This window comes from Fusarium oxysporum, chromosome V (assembly GCF_013085055.1).
Source record: "Fusarium oxysporum Fo47 chromosome V, complete sequence".
NCBI classification, from domain to species: Eukaryota; Fungi; Ascomycota; class Sordariomycetes; order Hypocreales; family Nectriaceae; genus Fusarium; species Fusarium oxysporum.
Genome location: NC_072844.1, coordinates 2,432,015 through 2,452,777, shown reverse-complemented (window position 1 = coordinate 2,452,777; position 20,763 = coordinate 2,432,015). Strand labels below are relative to the sequence as shown.

The 20,763-nt window shown below is 48.4% G+C and overlaps 7 protein-coding genes across 7 annotated transcripts; 3 read left to right on the top strand and 4 right to left on the bottom strand.

The window, feature by feature from the left end:
* The first annotated feature begins 1,129 nt into the window (after window positions 1-1,129).
* On the top strand, window positions 1,130-4,160 carry FOBCDRAFT_36090 (uncharacterized protein). The gene is made up of 3 exons (XM_031184278.3): window positions 1,130-2,399; window positions 2,536-3,189; window positions 3,249-4,160. Exons 1-3 carry the CDS (start codon window positions 1,338-1,340, stop codon window positions 3,777-3,779), a joined length of 2,247 nt encoding a protein of 748 aa, XP_031039920.2. The 5' UTR covers window positions 1,130-1,337; the 3' UTR covers window positions 3,780-4,160.
* A 681-nt stretch (window positions 4,161-4,841) lies between these two features.
* On the bottom strand, window positions 4,842-6,206 carry FOBCDRAFT_250552 (uncharacterized protein; the record flags this gene model as incomplete). Its single annotated transcript, XM_059610918.1, has 2 exons — window positions 4,929-6,206; window positions 4,842-4,890 (listed from the first exon to the last, which is right to left on the bottom strand). Exons 1-2 carry the CDS (start codon window positions 5,789-5,791, stop codon window positions 4,842-4,844), a joined length of 912 nt encoding a protein of 303 aa, XP_059464929.1. The 5' UTR covers window positions 5,792-6,206.
* Window positions 6,207-9,274: 3,068 nt separating this feature from the next.
* FOBCDRAFT_223659 (Tctex-1) lies at window positions 9,275-10,425 on the bottom strand. The gene is made up of 4 exons (XM_031184277.3): window positions 10,273-10,425; window positions 10,176-10,214; window positions 10,017-10,091; window positions 9,275-9,957 (listed from the first exon to the last, which is right to left on the bottom strand). Exons 1-4 carry the CDS (start codon window positions 10,282-10,284, stop codon window positions 9,613-9,615), a joined length of 471 nt encoding a protein of 156 aa, XP_031039919.1. The 5' UTR covers window positions 10,285-10,425; the 3' UTR covers window positions 9,275-9,612.
* Window positions 10,426-11,300: 875 nt separating this feature from the next.
* On the top strand, window positions 11,301-12,274 carry FOBCDRAFT_161499 (uncharacterized protein). The gene is made up of 2 exons (XM_031184276.3): window positions 11,301-11,637; window positions 11,714-12,274. The coding sequence occupies exons 1-2, from the start codon at window positions 11,604-11,606 to the stop codon at window positions 12,067-12,069; spliced, it is 390 nt and encodes a 129-aa protein (XP_031039918.2). The 5' UTR covers window positions 11,301-11,603; the 3' UTR covers window positions 12,070-12,274.
* On the bottom strand, window positions 12,253-13,286 carry FOBCDRAFT_223657 (uncharacterized protein). Its single transcript, XM_031184275.3, has one exon. It carries the CDS (start codon window positions 13,039-13,041, stop codon window positions 12,409-12,411), a length of 633 nt encoding a protein of 210 aa, XP_031039917.2. The 5' UTR covers window positions 13,042-13,286; the 3' UTR covers window positions 12,253-12,408.
* A 2,651-nt stretch (window positions 13,287-15,937) lies between these two features.
* Window positions 15,938-18,437, top strand: FOBCDRAFT_36074 (uncharacterized protein). The gene has a single exon (XM_031184274.3). The coding sequence runs from the start codon at window positions 16,089-16,091 to the stop codon at window positions 17,976-17,978; it is 1,890 nt and encodes a 629-aa protein (XP_031039916.2). The 5' UTR covers window positions 15,938-16,088; the 3' UTR covers window positions 17,979-18,437.
* Window positions 18,438-18,778: 341 nt separating this feature from the next.
* Window positions 18,779-19,653, bottom strand: FOBCDRAFT_223655 (uncharacterized protein). The gene is made up of 2 exons (XM_031184273.3): window positions 19,291-19,653; window positions 18,779-19,231 (listed from the first exon to the last, which is right to left on the bottom strand). Exons 1-2 carry the CDS (start codon window positions 19,494-19,496, stop codon window positions 18,934-18,936), a joined length of 504 nt encoding a protein of 167 aa, XP_031039915.1. The 5' UTR covers window positions 19,497-19,653; the 3' UTR covers window positions 18,779-18,933.
* Between the last annotated feature and the right edge of the window lie 1,110 nt (window positions 19,654-20,763).

Sequence of the window (20,763 nt, the reverse complement as noted above, 5' to 3'; positions counted from 1 at the left end):
CAAGCCTCAGGGGCGGAAAAACCTGGTGGCACTTTGTTGCCAAACATTATAACAGCTGCAAAGGATGGAGGTTAAAAAAAATAAAAAATTAAAATAAATAAATAAAGACAAAGGACCCCACCTAGCCAGCGCTTGGCACGTTCTAAAGCTGACCAGAGAGGCGCTATAGTGGCACTATCGGCGGCTACCTGTGTAAACGAAACAATATTCATGAGAAACTATCGAAGTCTGGATCCAGGGTTCATTTTCCCCATCTCTATTCAATGGCTGCTTTCAGATCAAATGTCCACCCGCATGTCATGGAAAAGGGGGCCAAACTTTGTCATAACTGTCAATGTCGAATTGTCCGTTCCGGGGCATGTAAAAACCATGACTTTCAGCCACAACCTTGACTATTGGCATTGGGGCGACGCCTGGCGCTGTGAGCAATCTGCGCAAAATGCCGTTTGGCCGCGTGGTTGAAGCAGAGTTTGAATTCCAAGCCGGGCCGTTGTGCTGCTTGCAGAAAGCTTTTGCGTAGCTGCGTTCCAAGCACAACGTTCCAGGCACGCAGCTTTGGAGCTTTATCGGCAATGGATTGCGGTATTCTATTAAACTCAAACCGTCTGGAATGCGGGCGCTTGGTCCTTGAAAGGGTGATCGCCAGATGGACCATTCCAAGGCTACTGTTACCTTACCTGTCACGGCAGCAGGGTATGTAGCACCCCTGAATCGTACAGTATGCACGCGAGTTGTCCACTCCTGTCAGCATGTGCCTTCACTTCATTCTGTGGAGGCATGTCTAGCGTCTTGTCCTCCCATGAATCCCATCCGGCTTCTACGGGACGCCTCATCAAGCCTGGGCCTGACTAGCGATTAGTAGCTAGTGGACTAGGGAGGGGCCCTGGCTGAGTTTTGTTTCCTTCGAGAAATAACTTGCGATTCGCATGCAGCCAAGGGCAAGATAGATATGTAGGGCAGACCAGATACTCCGTACGTATAGTATGCGGCGGAAGCCAAGGAGTTAGGATAAGCTGATGTGGAGACGATCGTATCTATCGACACGTTGCCGGACGAGACGAGCGAGGTTCTTGAAAAGAACCATGCCAACTTAGCTGCACAAAACAGCGTGATTCCCGTTCCGTGTGTAGACGGATTTCTTGGGTTGTCGTCACTTTCTTTTACCCTGTCCCGCCCTCAGCCTCCATCTATCTATCATCTTTCTTCTTTCTTTCTCAAAGCCTACATCTTGTAGCCTCTAGGCGCCACTCTCCCTTGTGTTTTTTTGTGTATTTTCATACTCGTATCCTTTCTTGCATGTGTTCCTGTTTTGTATAACCCGTTTTCTCCCCTTCCAAATGGGTCTTCACTTAAGCTCTGCCTGGAGCACCCCCAGGGGCTGGAGGCTGATTACAGTAACACTCGTCGCCCTGACCTTGCTGCTCGTTGTACCCCTCCATCGGCTCAGCGACGATTCACCGGGCGTTTATGGACATTTGACCAATTATCTCAGCCATGAAGGTGCCGCATACGATGTCGAAGAAGGCTTCGTCGCCAACCTCAACGAGACGACTACCAACCAAATACTGAACGATAAGGAGCCTGCCGAAAAGGTTCCATACGATACGGATTCGCCACAATACACCGGCGAGAAAGGCAAAGAAGCCTCTGACAGCGCTGAGAAGCCTGCTGGAGCTCAACACCCAGAGGACGACAAGAAGCCGGATGATGCAGAGGACGATGGAGCGGTTCTTGAGATTGATCATGGCGACAGCGATACACCTCAAAACACCGACCAGATCCACAGCGAGGTGCCAAAGGAGACCACGAAGCCCGAGAGCAGCGAGACCGAATCGCATGGTGTACAAAGTGGTGAACCCAAGCCGCAAGAGGATGGAAACAAGCCCGAAGAGGCCGATAAGGAACACCGGCCACAGGACAACACGCAGCCTCAGAGTGGTGAAAAGAAACTCCAGGCCGATGAGACAGCCCCAGGCGACGAGCAAAAACAACCACACAGTGAGACTAAGACCCAAGAGAGTGAGAACAAGCATCAGCAGGGTGAAAACAAGGCCCAGGACGATGGAGACAAGCAGCCTGATGGTATCAAGCTCTCTGATCAGTCGCAAAACAACAATGACCACAAGAACGAAGACGGCGATAGCGCGACCAAGGCCCAAGTTTATCAAGATAGCGCGACAACCAGCATCGCGAGTGAGTTCATGCCTTCTCAAACGGCAGACTTGGATGTTCCTTCGGGTCCTTTATCAAACTGGACTGGAGTTTGCGATGGATTTCCCAACACCGATGGTATCATGCTTGTCATGAAAACCGGTGCCACCGAAGCATTTACCAAGCTCCCGGCCCATCTCTTGACGAGCCTGCAGTGTCTGGACGACTATCTTCTCTTTTCTGATCTGGTGAGTAAACATAGCATTCTTTTCCCACAAAGGGGGGGCGCAAGGGGAGCTTTTTTTTTTTTTTTTTTTGGCGCCACCGATGAAATTATATCAAGCCACCGTTCCATAAAGGGTTGCAGCTAACTAATCTGGACAGGACCAACAAATCGACAAGTACCAAATCTACGACGTCCTCAAGGACGTGAAGGATGACGTCAAAAAAGGTCGCAAGGAATTTGACCTCTACAAAGCCCAAACTGAGTGCCCAATTGCTCAGCAGTATTGTACCGAGAATATGAAGGAAGGCTGGAATCTTGATAAGTACAAGTTCCTCCACATGGTAGAGAAAGCCTGGGAGATGCGTCCCAATAAGGAGTGGTACGTGTTTGCTGAAGCCGACACCTACGTCTTCTGGTCGAATCTTGTGTGGTACCTTCGCAACAGGGTCAATGGTACAGAGACACCATACGTCGGCAGTGTTGCCATGCTCAAGGGAAAGCCATTCGCCCATGGCGGCAGTGGTTATGTCATCCATGGAGACACTATGAGGAAGATGGTTGAGATTCCTGACTTGGCACACAAGTACGATATGATGGCTACCCATGAATGCTGTGGTGATTACCTCATGTCCCTGGCTGTTATGGAAACCGGCAAGAAGGTCAAACAAGCACACCCGATGTTCAACGGCGAGAAGCCTGTAACCCTTCCATTTGGCAACAATCACTGGTGTGAGCCTCTCTTGACCATGCATCATATGAATCCCGAGGAAGTCAGCGACGCCTGGCATTTCGAGAAGACGCGACAGAAACAGGTATGTTTGCTAGAGATATGTTGATGTTTGCAGGGAATAAAGCTGATTATCAACGTTAGGGGTTCATCCAAATCAGAGAAATGTATCACCAGTTTTGGGCTCCTCAGCTGGAGGCGGAGCACGACGATTGGGATAACTTGTCCGACGACGTCTGCTATATTGGATTCGGTCCTGAAGCTCAGGGCAAGGCCACTGATCACCAGAAGGGCCGGCAAAGGAAGGAAAACGAGAAGAATGCCATTGAGCAACACGCTCACCGATCCAAGGAGCACTGTGCTATGGTCTGCGAGGCTGAAAATCTCGATATTTCGGAAGACGATTATTACAATCTCAAGGACGACAAAGAACGCAACGAGATGATCAGGACCCGTTACAGTCAGAAGAAGGGCAACAAGGAGTGGCACACTGGCCGGCGCTGTTTCCAATGGCGTTACCACAACAACGTGTGCTGTATCGCCAGGAGTTTCAAGAGGGGCAAGCCTCGCAAAGAGCAAAAGCCCGAAGAGAAGTGGACAAGTGGCTGGTTTGTGCAAGGCATCAACGATTGGATCGACGCCAAGGGTGACTGTACACCAAAGTGGAAGGATTAAGCAGCGATAGCACTCGACGTGCACTTCTCACTACTATCAACCGGAGTGGAACAAGATCATGAGTGGTGTTTTGTAATCCCTTTCGTGGGATCGGCGTTTAAGGAATTGGGTAATTTGCATCGTGATAAAGGGATATTTCTTGGATACAGATGAACATCTTCTTTTTCTTTCTTTCTTTTTTTGGGGTATTGGGTCGGCGCATTGTTGCATGATCTGTCAGATTAGAGTAGAGCAGGCCAGAGGAGCAAACATCAGGTTCACAACTGTTAGACAAAGAGATATGGCGGACACAGATTCATATCAATAGCTCCTTGTGCACACAACGACTTTGAAAGAATTATTGGAAGTAAGCTGACAGGTGTATAAAAATAAAAGCATTACAAAGATGACCTTGCTTGTGACATTGTAAAGTTGATAAATCAGAGTGTCGTGGTGTCTATTTTCCCTTTTGCCCTGATCCTGACAATAGCAAGCCCACAGGCAGTATTACTGGTAACAGCTTGAATGACATTCCCTTCGCCTAGATGTTCTCGATCTATTCCATCATACTAATTGAATTATCAGATGTAAGCTCCAGTAGTTCAATGATGAAGTGTGTATGTCGAGAACAGTGGTCCATGACGTCTGAAGTTAACTACAGGGGTAATTATTACCGTAGATCGATATCTAGCAGTGTTCCTGCTCCACAGTAATTCCAGATATCTGCGTAAATAAGGCAGCACGGTCTCATCGACCTTGGAGTAACGATAAGACACGCTCATGATATCAGAAATGTTTTCATTGCGTCATGTTATGATATGAGAAAGCTCTTTTCCGCACTTTCCTTTTTGGTGCGCACCCCCTCCTGATGTTTGCTGTCCATGATCTGACTAAAACGCGGCATCCATTATCCAAAATGCCCACTTCTCAAGAGAGAATAACCCTGAAATCAAAAGTTCTTTAAACAGTAACGCTCCTATAGGTGTCCCAAAAAAAATTAAGCAGATCCAGGTCTTTGTCTTGCTTGGTCTTTGCTTTCATGTCGTCATACCCCCATGGGGGTGAGTTGTTGTATCATATCGTTTATCTTAATTTGCTGTCGTCTAGGTTCATTACGATGTACCCTGCTTTCCTCCGTGACGTCCACATCGGTGCGGGTTTTTCGGCGACTTCATGTAGCAGTATGGCTTTGCATCCTCTCCTGCGGGCTTGCCAAAAATCTCCTTGATGGAGCAGTACTCATAACCGTCACCCATCCAGTCTTTGAGGTGACGATGCAGCTCACATCGCGAAATGCCACACTTTCTGCAGTACACCTGGCCCTTGACACGCATCTGCCCCATAGGATCCTCCTTTTCAGGGTTTCGCTCATGTCGATGGACAAGGGGGCCAGCTCCTCGCCAAGCCCACTCCATGTCGTTTGGTCCAGAGTAGCGGCTGGAAAGAGGAACTGTGCCGTGAAGTCGTCGGTGAATTTCGTAGAAGTTGGAGTTTGTGAGGCCGAAGCAAACGCTGTCAATGGGATCAAGGTGATCGAATATGGTGTAATGAAGCTCAGAAGGAAGATCTAGCAGTGTGTGATCCTTGGGGGGCTGTGGTTGTGTCTGAGGAACTGGTTCATAATCCATTACAGAGTATGAGCGACGAGGAGGAGGCAACTTCGGCCGATGAGGAAGCTGGGCCGCTTTATCCTCGGATGGTACTTCGGGAGTTGGGTGCTGGTAAGGTGTGGATGGAGGAGGCGACTCATTTTCGGGAATGGGTGCTTGTCGCTCAATGTGAGAAGCACCTGAGTGCGACCCGGCAACATGGTCGCCTTGGTAGTCAGTCATTGACCAACCTCTTCTGGGTGCCCTCATCAATCCTCTCTTCTTGTTGAGCTCCTGCATTCGTTTGGCATGTTCTTCCCTGGTCATTGGCGTTGAAGAGTCAGTCCTGCCAAGGCCAGGACGCTTCATAAGAGGCCCATTAGTGCCCTCGTGTGTTGGTGTTCCAGCGGGCGAGAATGCGGGATCAGCCAATAATTGAACCATGGTTGGTTGGCAAAAATGGTGCTGTATATTTCCGTTGGGTAAATGCTAAATGCGGCTGAGGTCAAAACCCAGGAGCGGCGTTGCTGATGGCAGTACTTTTTTTTTTTTGAAGATATTCACAATTGTTTGTGATGTAATATCGTAGGAGACGTGGTGAACTGGGAGGGGAAGTGATCCACTCCAGGAAGTTGTCTCCTATGTTGCGTTGACGATGTTGTACCGGTGTCGGTTGTATGTATATCGGTGAAGTGAGAGCCTCACTAACACGTTCATGAGCAGTTGAAGGGTGCGTAAGTTGAAGTTCTGTATTTAAAGAGCCAGGCAAAGACAAATGTGAAAGGAGTGGCGACGTAGACCGGTTATAAAAACGTTGACGATGGATAGACGACAAGGCCGGGCAGGCCTTCCAAGAGCCGGTCGGAGTCCGAAGGTCGGTGGATGCCGTTGCTTGGTTTTGGGGGGTGGTGTGATGGGTCCCGGGACCAGAATTAACCAATTCGAGTTCTGTCCTTGTCCGTCCAGGGGTTAACTGGCACTCTAGGGACATAGAGTTCCGGGAAAAAACCATGATAAGCTAATTCTGGTCTGGCTAGTTTGTCTGAGGCACAGCCGAAGCTTGTGTGCTTCTTTGCTCTGTACTTTTTCTTTTCTGCCTCGCAGCCTCTTTTTAGCTTGTCTTACTGGCCATATGACATGGTGATGCCGAAACCCGCCAGTGGCCGCGATACCGGGACCCTGATTCAAGTTATGGTGGCAACTCGAAAATCATTTCATGGATCCATGTTTTATGGATAGGAATTGGCGTGGGGCCTCTTTGCTGATCATATGGTCCATCAAACGCAACACCAACTCCAACTGCATAGACACAACTCGAGAGTTGTGCAGCGTACCGGCCCGGTATACTCAGTGGTATTTAGTCTATCATCGTATGACGGGAAGAAGCGAAAACCCTTCCCCAGACGATTGTGATGTCGTGTCGTGCAGTGTGTCATGTGGGGGGCAAATCATGCCTAGATTGAGCCTGACAGGCACCCTTTCCAGATGTTCCAAGCTTCGCGAACACACGAGAAGTCTGTCTTCTCTTGGAGGGGTAGCCTTGGACATGATGCAGACAGAAGGGGTGACAACTAATCTTGCAGCAACTAACTTTAACTGTGCAACGCGGTAGCAACAAGCGGCGTCGACTCATCCAACTCTTTGTTGAGTGTCTGCCTTTTGTTCATCAAGCACACTCTTTATCAAACCCATGGCGTTTATGGGAGCGCTAATAACCCCAGTATCAACGTCATTATGGAGATTGACCCCGGCCATGTCCCCTCAACTCAAAGGCACGGGGCCGGAGAACCCCGCTGGGAGCGGACCAGGACCGATCTTAAGTCAGGGTCGTGCAAGGTCTCGACAAAAGTCTCGATGCTGTCATTGGTTTTGGCGAAGAGATCAATCAGCCACAGAGGGCTGAAATGGGAGTCTAGAAGCGGAAATTTGACTCTTGGAAGTACGATATCACTGTCGGCAGGCGAAGATGAAACTGCTGTCTACTCACTAAGGCTTCATGGCCATTTTGGAGACTTCTACTAGAGTAATCATCTTGATAGTCGGGCTCTCCGATTTCCAACTGTACTGAATTCATGGTGGTGCATGTACATTTCTTTGGCTGCCTTAGAATCTCTTGCAAGTCGTTTCGCCTAGTGCATCATTCTTCACTGGCTCTGTTTTCTCTCCTCTTCGTATGTGCTGCGGCTCTTTCAAATCCATCCGTCTTTCGTATTTACTGCAGTTAGAAACCACACATGGCCCCCACAAAGACATGCACAGGAAGTTGCAGACATCAATGCACTTCGTAGGTGTGTACCACCACCTCCTCCATATACCAGTTGACTATACATTCGTATGATATCGGCTTTTCCCCGTGCACAATGAAGCCATACGAAGTAAACCGTGTCTGTGGTTGCTCTCAAGCAAGCCTGCAACATGATGAGCCCCCTGAGTTCGAAATCGGAGCTTCCCTCCTCACACGACTATGTAGTGACTATACAGCAAGCACCGCTACTTGTGTACCCCAAAGATGCAGGTATGGATCGTTGGTGCTCCAACTTGGGTTACATTTATGCATGTATTAACCGGAGTGGCGCGAACGAACCACGCCCAAGAGCCGCCATTGTTTCCGTTCTCGATTGGTGCATGCTATGATCTGAGGTCTCCATACACGGATCATGGTGTTGCTCAGTGGTGAGATTATCTGATGCTACCAGATAGGGGGACCAAGCATGTAAGATCTCCTGATTCTGAATAATCGGATTCGTGCCAATCAGGGTATTTGACGATAGTAGGCGTACAGTTTTTGGAACTGGATAGAATCACACACTACCTTATATGACGCCTAATACTTGCTTGAAAGGAAGGTCATTAGGCTCAAGCTTAAGAACTACCTTCAAGAAGATCAAGTACCAGCAAGCAAGGTGCTATTATGTTGGGAATCGTTGAAATGGCCAATGTCGCTCGTTGACTCGGTCGTGTTAAACCCGAGTCAAGGTTCTCTAGTGAAGGGTACATTTGGAACAAGCTTGGATTCTTTGCCCAACCCTGGCTGTTTACTCCCATTGTGAGACGGGACTGCAAGCCACATCGACATCACAACGTGGTGCCTGGATAGGTAGAAAGAATTGGCGGTGTTGGCGGCACTTCAATATGAATACCATCCATACCATCCATAGCCGAATACTTTGATCTGAGCATTGCATTAGACTCGGAAGCTCATTAACCCCTACATCAGGTTTCAGTTCGTACCATCTTGTTTGTATTCTTTGTGTTTCAGGCAATTGCCAAATCCCATGAAACATTAGCTGTGTAGCATCTCTATATAATTCACTGTAACTTCATGGCCTACACACTTTCGTCATACGGGTGACCCTGAAGAATTAGTCTATGATCTTGTGATCACTCTTCTGGACAAATGAGAACAGTTGCCAAGAAAGATGTATAAAGCCAGAATAAACCAGACTTAAGATAATACCAGGTTTCTGGTCGTAGCTTGTGCTGACTTAATACTCGTTTGGTCGATACATATATATGATTGACAAAAAGTCTGCCAACTGTACGCTGGTAGGGTCGCAGAAGGACTTCGAATACACTAGACAATGTGCTGAATAAAGCAACGTAATGAGAACGGGGCGACAGCGAACTGTTTGCAAGATGACAAAGTCCCCTTGACTTGTGAGGCTCGTCATGCTTCCTGGGAACGTAATCCTGGTGAACGAGACGAGATGAGGAAGCATCGCTTGATAGGCTACGACACCAAGCAGCAAACCTCCAATCATCCATGAATTGCCTCGGGAGTACTGCCCGTGACAACCATAGTCGAGCTCAATTTTGTAACTTGGCTACGTTCTTGAGAACAACAGGAGTATTTGCTGCGATGGTTGTTGAGAAAAATGTTGACGAGCAAACACAACGAAGCACAAAAGACCATTGATCATCAAGAGGTGTGTGAAAACACAGTCTTTTAGTTATATATTTCCAACCTCAGGTCGGCAAAGCATACAGTTCCATGAAAAGAAGAAACTTGGCTGATCCCAGTCCTCTGGTATTGGAGAATATTACCAACTCCAGCGTATTTTTACATCCAAGGTCTGCATGAATACTAAAGTCGTCGGCGGATAGCTTGACCGGAAGCCTCATCATACCCTTCGTATTCCTAATGTCACGCTTCCCAAGTTCCTCAACGCCATAGCTGAATTAGGGTGCCATCCACGTCCGCAGAGAGCAGACTTGGGGCCAGAACAAGACGAAAACACCTGACCGTTCGTCGCCTGCCTGGTAGTTCAAATGGCGACCCAGATGAGCATAACGACCACGTCGAGGCCCTTGCCCTCACCGCCATCATACTTGAAGGTCCACATGCCGTCCTTCTTCTCATCCCAGTAGGCGCCTGTGGCACTGTGCATTCCTCGTCGACCGACATGGGGCTTTCCGTCAGTGGCAGTCGCTTCGGAGCTGGTAGAAATGTGAGGCTCTTCAGCCTTGATCTCGGTGCCACCACGGGGCTTGTTCAGGGCGGACGTAGGTACGAGGTGCTGCACGATGGTGCTGTTGCATGCGAACTTGAACGAGGGAGCAGAAGCGCCCTCGGGGGTTGACTCAGAGATGACGGCTTTCAGAACAGAGCTCTGCATTCATGGTCAATATTTCGACTACAACGCTGTGTAGAGTTGTGCCTTCAACCTACAATAATTGTTGAGTTCCATTGCTCGGTCTTTGCATGATCGTAGAATTCAGCGCTTCCAATCGCGCTGTTGCAGGCCTGTAATTGTTGTGATTAGTACACGCGTCGAAAGAAGCGGCCGTCTTGTGGTTGGCGGTAAGCAGAGATGAATGGGCGACGTACATCAGTAGCGATCTGCTTGAGGCGGTTGGCGGGAATCGGCTGGATAAAGATTAACTCTTGCACGGATAGAGGATCCTTTCAGCGTTTGTGCACATACAGGAGTGGCCATTGTAGAGATTGGTGTCGTTTTGGGGTTGAGAGGATGGTTTGGAGCTGAGTTAATGTATGATGGATGGCGTCGTAGATCGGATTGGACAGGTAGAAAACGGTCGGTAAACAAAAACAAGCCTCGTTATCAGAGGAACCGGGTTATGTATTCATGCACAAACCATGGCTAGCACCTTCAGTAACAACAACCTTAATTTTTTTTCATCATGCTTCGCGCTCGAGAGAAGCATTTGTGAGCAATTCTCATGGTCAAGACAACCAAATTTAGTTATTTACTATCCATAATTGGGACCATTTTATTATCATGATGATTCTAACTCAGTCTGTGTCAGATTGTCTTTCTATAGCGGCTACCTACCACCCATACAAGGGAGCCAGTCAGGCACGTGATCAATATTGAGTGCAATCGATCGTTGGCAACAATAGCTACCTACGGTATTGTAGAGCTAGATAGTTTGAGATAAGGGTGTTGATCTAGAATGCAAGATCTTATTCTAAAATTCGATATAATTTGGTCTTCATTACTAAGGTATCGCACTTTTGTGTCTACATGTGTATGAGTACCTCATGTCTTCGCTTCGTTTCTAGCAACGTCAATGCTTGATTTTTTTTTTGGTAAGCCAAAGCCATGAGAGCTCATGATAAACTTTCATGAAACAGTTTCTTCTTATTGGATATGAAGTTGCGCACTGATCCGGTGTGTCTCAATGGTACCTGTAAGCATTGCTAAGAATAACAAAATTACCGTTGCCTTCGAAATGACTCGTCATTCCAAGTGAGGTCTACGAGATTAAGAGATTTATGAAAAGCTGTAAAGAACATGTGATCTATCATCGGTGTACAGGTTGGTGATTCCATGTAATCAGGAAGGAATTCAAGAGAGATCCGGCGGCACCTGTATCCGTACCTGCTTCTGAATGCTAAGTTTTCTGCAGTTGATAGGGCGGTCGCGTGCTGCTATTGTGTCCAACCAATGAGCCACGTGCTCTTCGAAGCAGGATCCAAGCTTGCTACTTACAGGAACACACACCGAGAAGTGGGGCGAGCGTCTCGTCCTCGTTTCGGCAGTCCAGTCCATGTCGTACATAAACAGACGACTTGGGCCTTTTCTTTATCACAAACATTTTTTGGTCAAGTGAAGTCATTCGCCAATCGCTCGCACTAGGATTACCGATTGACCATCATCTCATCCCCTCTCAAGAACGACCAGTTTTACTTTTACTTGGCAGCGCTCCTCCTCCTTCCTTCGCTAACGGGTTCACAACACTCGCTACTGGAGCTGTCAACAATAAAACCTCGCCAATTTCGAGCAATTCCGACATGTCTTCCCAACCTCTCCTTCAGACCACTCCCGGTACGTCCGCCCCAAGTACCCATTGAATCTCGCAATTGACATTTGGTTATCTTGCTCTATCTAACATGTCTTCTAGGTAAGCGCATTGCTTTGCCAACCCGCGTCGAACCCAAGGTCTTCTTCGCGAACGAACGAACTTTCCTGTCATGGCTCAACTTCACCGTCATCCTCGGCGCCCTCGCCATCGGTATGCTTAACTTCGGTGATAGAGTCGCCTTCATCTCTGCATTCCTCTTCACTGGCGTCGCTATGTTGACCATGATATACGCATTGGTGACGTACCATTGGCGAGCCAAGTCTATAAGAATGAAGGGCCAGGCTGGCTTTGATGACCGTTTTGGTCCCACCGTTCTGGCCATCATTCTTCTACTGGCCGTCATTGTCAACTTTGTCCTCCGAATCACCGACAAGTCCAAGAACAATGACAACTAGAGACTCACTGGACATCACCACAGCGGTTGCAGTCAACTAACGGAATATAATGGCCGCTGATATGGAAGAGGCGGGAATGGCTCTGCGGGGAATGGAGTCTTAGGGTGTATTGGGCCATTGGCGTTAGAGCCGGGACATCACAAATTTTCTTTACACAGTATTGCACGATTATAGCGGCACAAATAAAAGCAGAATGTTATATTTACTTGCGCTGGGTATCTTGTGATTTGCTATATGACTTGCTCAACCATAAACCATCCCTGGAGTGGTTCATTGAAGTATTTTTAAACATAAAGGTAGACAAAACAGCCTGAACAGAGTAGAATTATGGGGATTGTATCAAGCCTGCTTGGCTGTACCAGACTGGACCGTAACACCCTTCTTTATTTTCAATTCCTGTATGGGCACAGTCGAAAGGAAAATCCTCATTGACTTCACAGATCGTGGAGAGGGGTGAGGTAACACTGCGCCTTCAAATCGGCTGTGCATAACCTCGAAATCGTCGTTGTCGGAATCATTGTCTTCTTGGATGTTCTTTTCAAGGATTGTCTCTTCAACAATATCCTTGCTTTTAGACTTTTCTGGTTGGTCAAATAGCTGGTTGTACTGATAATATGCTCTCCCTTCCTCAATGACAATCCGCTTGCATTTTTCCACCACTGTGATGAGCTTGCAGACATCGGCGGTTCGCGCATACAGCAGTGCTACTCGAGGGCGGTCGCCTTGGGTTATTATATGATTTGCGACCTGCATGATGCGCTTCTTGATTTGCGTCGACGAGATAACTGAAGCAGGTAGGATGTCATATTTGGAGTTGAGCTCGGCGATGATGGTTTCGTGGGGAGCTAGCAGAGCTGGTATTGGAGTCTTAGGATCGTTGTTTCGGGGTCGCTTCGGCAAATGGGCATCTTTGGAGACATTCGTATCTGGCTTCCTTTTGCCAGAGGCATGGTTGGATGTTGCAGTGGGCATCTTTGTGAGTGAAAATGTTAAAAAAACGAGGTGGCTCTAGCGGATAGAAAAGTTGCAGTCCGGGACTTGAGCTTTGCGGGGCACATGCAAGTCCGTACTTGGTGTAGATTTGGAGTACAGAGGCGTTTATTCATTGGATCAAATGCTTGGCACTTTGTACCTTGCTTAACACCTAATACATTCGAAGAATCTTTCACAGGACAGTTTGCCAGAATGCACTACCTAAGGTAGGTAGGTAGTCTACGTAAGCACCTTCAAAGAGTTCCAGTTATTGGTAAGGCACCATGAGCTTCCCTTTTTTCCCCCCCTACATTTCTTTTGTAAGATGATTTCCTCAACTCAGTAGGCTGTCCCTTTGGGACCAAACCTCAGAAGCACGTGGCTGTATGCAATGAGAGACAGCTCACTAAGGCAACTCATTATGGATGATTGCAAGATTTGAGATTGGAACATGGTAAAAAGTGGCTGGCAGGGCTTGCGCCACAACTCCAAAGTCGTGTTGAGATCTTGAACGCATAAGCACAGCTCGGCTTATCTAAGTCTGACTCTTCGGCAGCTCAGGCGAGATAATGTTAAACTTACTAAATCTCTTTCGCCAATTTATTCATCTCAGAATTTCCTCCATTACCCTCTAGCAGAGATGAGCAGATGAGTGACCATTTTACGAGCAGCACTCCCATTTGAAGATGTCATGGATGACGATTTGGACCAGAGTCACCTAGTGGGGCTGAGGGTAGCTCCTGAGGAACCCAAAAGAATCACCTCATCGTGCTTCAAAATCCCCCATCACCTAGCTTTCAATTTACAGCCTTGCATAGCATGGACGAAGTTCTCCCGCAACGCTCACCGGATGATAGTAACTGGAATGTTGCAGTTTCTGTTGATACTTTTAACGTGAGAGATGCAGGAGCCTGCACCAGATTTGGACGCAATAACCAACCAGAGTGAGGCTTCTAAGAGAAAGCCACTCATGTTAAGGTACAGACACAGGACACTAGCACAGTCTAAACAATTACAGCTTGGCTTCCAAGCCAAGTGGAAAATAAGCGAGCTGCTTGGAAGTGGCTGCAGCAACTTACAGAGAGATAGACCCACAACCTACACACCATCCTGTTTCGTTCTAACCAAATGTGTCTCATTGATGGTTGCATTGTCAGACGTCCAAGACTCGTCCCGAAGTCAAGTGTAGGACTGATTGCCCAGATTCAAAACCAGTAGCATGTGATGGGTGAGACAGACAGGCGAAGAAACATTCCAAGGCCCCAAGAGAACTAATGAGCAAGACAGTCCTGTCAGATCTCATCAAGCGAGGCAGTTTTCAGGCAACCTGCCTAGTAGCTAGTGTAGCTGCCAAGCGCGAGATAAGATGGATTTAGGTTTGGAACATGCTTTACTTCAAGTTGTTGGGATTGCAGCCAAATCCTCTGAGTAGAAGTATATACGGTAGTGTTTTGTACTTGAACAGGTGCCTTGAAGCGCATTCCCAGGCAGTCCCAGGCTCTTCAGGTCTTTCCGGGCTGTTCGTCGAATCACGATTAGGAGTTGCTACTTGAGGAGCGCATAAGTATTTGAAACTGCATATGTTGAAGCATTGTCTCTACATGTGCAGCAGTCTGCACTAGCTCGGACTAGGCCATCGACTGGATCTGACGGATCTCTTCCTGTCCAGTCCTGAGTTAATTGGGCACTCGTTTGTTATCACTGCCAACAAGCCGGGAAGTGACTGGGATCATAGCAGGAGACAAACGACGAAACTCATCTGAAGCAACAAACAACCAACTTGACCGCCACAAAACCACATTTTTCTTTAATTGCTTTATGACAATCTATCTGCCAATCTTGGTAGGGATCACAAGGTACTAGATAAGTCAGCGTTCAAGATTCGATGTTTCCATTATGCTGTCAGGGCCAAGTGATCCAGCTTGCATTTATTAGTGGATGGTTCTGAGTTTCTGGCCGTCGTCGTACCGCAATCACAATCCCCTGGCTCCTTCCATGCTTGGCTGATGGTCCACTCCCCAAAGGGACCCAGAAAACCCCAATTTCGCCCCTGCGTACCCACCAACAGCCTGCCAGCACTTGACTCCCTTGACTTCTAGGCTTGTTTTAGCCTGCTCGACGGCTTCGCCTCAGGTCTGCTTTTTGTGGGCACTCAATCGGCCGTTCAATCAAATCAAGTCTCTGGCCGATCGCTCATTCAATCAGGGAGGAAACCCAGTACACAAGCAGCACCAAAACAAGAGACCGAGACCCAAGCGTCACTCTCGGGTACTGACTGTGAAGGACTGAACTCTGAGGTGCTCTCATCACGCACACGCACACTGCAAGTGCCACCCACTTTCTCCTTCTTCCAGTTTGACTTTATCCCCATTTCCCTCGACGTCGTGTCAGACTCCCGCAACAGCAGCATCAATTCCACTTGCACCTACACTGTACTTCCACTTCCCCCTCGACGCACCTTCCCTCCCATGTGTTATCGATTTTCCTCTTCGCACCTTCATTTGCGCCTGCAGCCCCATTTTCCCACCTTTCTCTTTGCTGCTTCACTACCACAACCCACCTAATCTTCCCTCTTACACGCTCTCCCGTCTCGTCTCGTCTCCCTCCCTCTTCATTCACAACACACTCTCCCTCTCAAAGAAAACACTTCTTTGTTTGCTGTCTCTCAGAGGCCACAAAGTCGAGGCTTTCGCTAGCGCTCGATCACTTCTTTCTTCTCTCTCTTCCGGCACATTGTCGCTCTGAGTACTTGTCATTACTGTCGCTGGTTGACCCAAACTCCTCTCTGGTTCTGGCCTGTTCTGAGGGGCCACATCATCAAACCCCTTTGCGCCCGACTCCGATTGTCCGATCCGCAAACCTACTTTCCAGTTACGTCAGCCTCACCTGCGCCACATCTCTCGCAAACTTGGCACCCGCTCCCATAATTTTCACCCGTCTTCAAACCCACACACAGCTGCTGCCTGTCGCATTGATACAAAAGCTCGCTACGGCCCTTCCGTCGTGACTTTTTGGTCTCCTCCTTGACTTCTTGTCGAGGTATCCTCATGTTTCGATTCTGGACATCTGAATCACGGGGAAGCGACAAGACGCTGCCGGCAACACCACCAATCGCAGACCTGCTGAAGCCATTTCAGTCACCCCTGTTACCAGAAACGAAAGTATCAGGGTCGCCCGAGGCGCAGCCTCCTAAACGGAGACGGCCAAGCGTATATGGCTCTGATGAAACGTCCGATATGAACGTGCCTATAAAGCGCGCCAAGATAGACCTAGATATAATAGGCGACAGTTTCTCAGCATCCGGCCCAAAACCACAAGAAAGTCCTACGGCCTCTAGTTTGGACGATGCCCGGGATGAGATTCGCCATCAGTTTGGTCTTGAAATTTTGCTAAAGCATGATGAACTTCGGCTCATTAACCAGGAACTCGCGAAATGTCAGGTTGCTCTGGAGCAGCTCCGACGTTGTCATCTCATCCCTTACCCTGTGAATTGCCCAACTCCTGAACAGATGCTGAATGTCAGTGCCGGAAAGGGGCCAGCTATTCAGTCACGTCCGGGGGAAGCTGTACCAAGGTGGGCACCCCCGTTTGGTGTCGTTGATGGCCCATATGCCAGACACTATGCCAAGTGGCTTATTCCTGATCCTTCGTTTGATGGCATACAGCCCGAGTGGCATTTTACTCCAGAAGCCTCACGCGCGAGAGCTTCGTTTGCTGAAGGGCGGACGACAAGAAATAGCTTCACCGAATCTGGAACTTCGCTCAAGGCCCGTTCAGGCCGTGGAGCTGGGAGTCAGAAGTTACAATCTTTGTCAAGTGGCTATCCTCAACCAAAAGACAAGGCTGGCCCATGTATCTTGAAGCGCGCCGATGGGAAGACGGTAAAGTTGGTATGTCTTGATTGCAACCGGGAGAACTTTTCAAGTACTCAGGGATTTATCAATCACTGCCGCATTGCTCATAAGAGGGACTTCAAGAGCCACGAGGAAGCAGCCGTTCAGAGCGGACATCCAATTGAAGTAACAGAAGGGGGGGTTGTTGGAGAGGAAAAGGCGCCTACACCGACCATGCCAACTCTGACTTCCACTTCTGTGCATCCTTTCGCCCAACCTGATATGACTGAACAGCAGGCATACATTGCTCTCAGATCAAGAATTGCCGATTCGCTTAGGCTTTATCATCAAGGCAAGCTGCCTGGCGTCACTCATATCCCTTCGCTTCATGGCGAACCTCGTGGGCGTGAAGTGCAAATGACTGGCTCTGTCGCAGGAGCTTCGGATGTGCCCTTTCTCTCACATCTACTGCAAAGTCGGAAGTTCGACGGCAACTTACGTGAACTGGTTGCAGATGCAAAGACAAAGATTGCATTGGACGATATGACTTCCGGTGAAGAATCGGAGCCTGCTGAGACATCAATTGAGGAGATGGAACTAGGAGACCCGTCTGCTGTGCGAAAACCAGTCGTTATGCGCGTGCCCGCAAAGGCTACTCATTCTCCAACTGTCATGGCCGCATCAGTCCATTCAGCCAGTAGCAAAGGTCGTGCCCCTCCAATCGCTTTCAAGACGTCTGCAAACTGCGGATCGCGTAATGCGAATCCTGTACTTTCAGACGAAGATTTGGACATGGAAGATGTTGACATGAGCCCCAATACCATGGTCAGCAACAATGCGCCTTCCCTTGTTAGTGATGATGGAGAGTACGATGATACAGATGATGGCTCCTCTGTTTCTGGCACAAGTGATCATCTCGAAACCGAGTCAGTGTCGGACGTAGAAGAGATCACGTTGGATGACGACCAGGATTCGCGCTCACTGCGTCGGGGATCCAGCGGCGCATCAGGCGCCGTAAGGCTTCGTAAGGACGACCCCAAGCATGTCACTCTGATGACGCCGGTCAAGAGTAATGCCAGGGAACGAAGGTCGCGTAAACTCTGAACTATTGGAACATAGCATCTACACATTGTGTGCCGATCTTTCCACCCATTATTGCCAACGCTATACAGTCACAAACCATTGGATTCGCCTTTCTTCTTGAACCACCGATTTTCAACCATATATTTTTTTAGTCAATATGTTACGAACAACCACTGGGAACAGGTCACGATTGAGAAACGACAACTGCTTGGTTTCAGTCTGTCACAAACGAAAATTGGGGCTATTGGGGGCGCTTTGTGAGATTACAGTACGGGAAACGTGCGGTCTTGTTTGAATTAGAGAATTATGTATATTCACTGAGGCGCTACGGAACGGGACTTCTTATTGGAATGCAGTTTGGTTGTTGCACCTCTGTTTTGTTTTCGTTATTAGTATGTTGAGCGATTATCCCTAGACAAGAAGGGACATGTTGTACGATCGGAATAGTTATATCAAGAGTTTAGTTTCAAACAGTTCCGCCTGTTTGTATCATGATTTCTCCGTGGTAACAAGCTGGCAGTGTAAAAGCACGATGAATAAGACCAAAAGCAGACGTAGCAATTCTTTCCTGACGATTACGAAGACTCACAAATTGGTTGTTCAGCCAAGAAATGGTCGTCTCTACCCCTGATGGCTTTTCTCAGCTAACATAAGGTTTGGACATGCTACTAAACTAGAGTACATCCCTGCGAATACTTGATGGCCCACCCAATCGGATTAAGCAATGTTATCTCTAATTAGGGTTAGAGGCGAAACGTACTACAGTAGTGCAGATCTTGGAATGATTTTCAGGAAAGCACATGGAGTATCCGTACATGTAGTTCAGATCATCAACTGGCTGAGGTTATTTACCTAGCCGAGTGTATATTAATGAATTAGGTTATTACTTAGATAGTTCATTGATGGCACGCTTTTCGGCCGTAAGCTCAGACCAAATTTAACTCCATGTTACTCATAAACCATTTCCGATATGCAATTACAGAATAGCAGCGACTACACCGGCGACGGCTAGAAGGACACCAGCAGTGTTGCGTGCCTTGTCGGCAGCATTGTTGGTGTTCTCGGCGCTGGCGGCAGACTCAGTAGCAGAGCTGGTTGCATCAGGAGCACCGGAACCAGTGGCGGTAGCATCGGATGCGTCAGCTGTCGCTGTGGAAGAGCTGGTCTTGGTGGCCTTGGTCGCAGTGCCATAGAGAGAAGCCTGCTGGCAGTTGACCTGGACCTGGCTCTGGGCGGAGCTGGCGCGAGGGTCGTCCGGGCAGTTGTTGAAGCAGCTGGAGGTAGATGTTAGATGAAAAGTCCAGTTCACAAGGTACAGGCATGCTTCACTTACGTAGCAACAGCCTCATATGAAGCACAGAGACAGTCCCAGTCGTTAGACTTGCAGTCCTGGACCTTTGCGTTCTCGGTCTCGAGACATCTCTTGACTATGTACTCAGCCTCGCACTCGCTAGAGGCAGAGGGAGCAGCGCCAGAGTCAGTGGAAGACTGAGCAGAAGCCGCAGCAGCGAAGAGGGCGAGGGACCAGAGGAACTTCATGATGGCAGTTACGTGAGGTTGACGTTTGAGGATGGAGTAGGAAGAATTGGAGAATCCAGAGTAGGTTAAGGAGAAAAGACGGGTCCTGGCACAGGGAGACCAAGAGCAGATATATAAACTGAGGAGTTCGAGGCGTTTTTAATCACACAGGCGAGTACGGGGGATATTAGCAACAGGGTCTTGTTTGCCGTATGGGCATGGGTAAGGAAGCTCTGCCGTCCCACCCCCAGGCGAGGCCAATGCGCCCCATAGCAAGTATGAACTGTACATGGTACGGGCTAGCTGACAGGGGCTGCTCAGATTTTGTTCAAGTCCTTACTACGTAGGCCGGAGATAGAGTGTTGAGGGGGGGTAGACAAAGGGCTGGATGCATGTTGCCGTTTGGTGGTTTTCGTATTATTAGTGGCTTAAGCTTGGACATGTTCTGTTTTTGCCTACTTATCTGTTGTTACTGAAGCTCATTTCACCGACATATTCAGACCGATGCTCAGTAACACATGATAAATGTCTTTGAAGTCGTGGCGGTCAACAGGATTCACGATTCAGTGCAAATCCATTGATTTCCACGATTTCGGCAGGGTTGTTGACCAGCGTTGGCTGGGGGTAACGACGGTGCATTGCATTGACTGTTGGTCGAAGTGGAGATTTAGCCACAATTGTGCCGACCATCGAATAATGTTACCCTTGTGCCTGTGTCGTTCGGTGTGTTTTCCTCCAACAGGAGACTTTGACGCTGCTGCTATCCCTAGCTTTTGCTCCGGGAGATGTCCCTGCATGGAGATGGGGAGATGACTAGCGTGCTTTGGGGGGGCAAGGAGGCTGAACCAGTGCGATGTTGTGCGGTGTTATGCTGTGTTATGCAGTTCATGAGTGGTTAGACTCTATGGATTAGTTATTTTTGTCTGCACAACTGCAACGTCGTATGTCCTTTTCTCGTGCTGTGAGTTCGGTTGCCCAGTCAGACACCACCGTGTGTATCTTGGCGCGCCACCAAACAACCTCGGTGGACTTACAGCTCAGATTCCTCAAGTATTAGATGGCTATTTGTTTGGCATAGAGTAGTACTCAAATCGAGCAATGCAGACTAGAACTAAGTGGTGATGCCATGATGAGCAGACGCAGCCTTCGATGCCAGGTGTCGTTGCATATGAATGCCTCACTCGCCTCGTATTTCTTTAGTACAACCTGCACAAGTATCATATTGGGGATAAGATGGGGGCCCGGGACATGCCACTCATATTAAAAACGTGATGAATCACACAAGCAT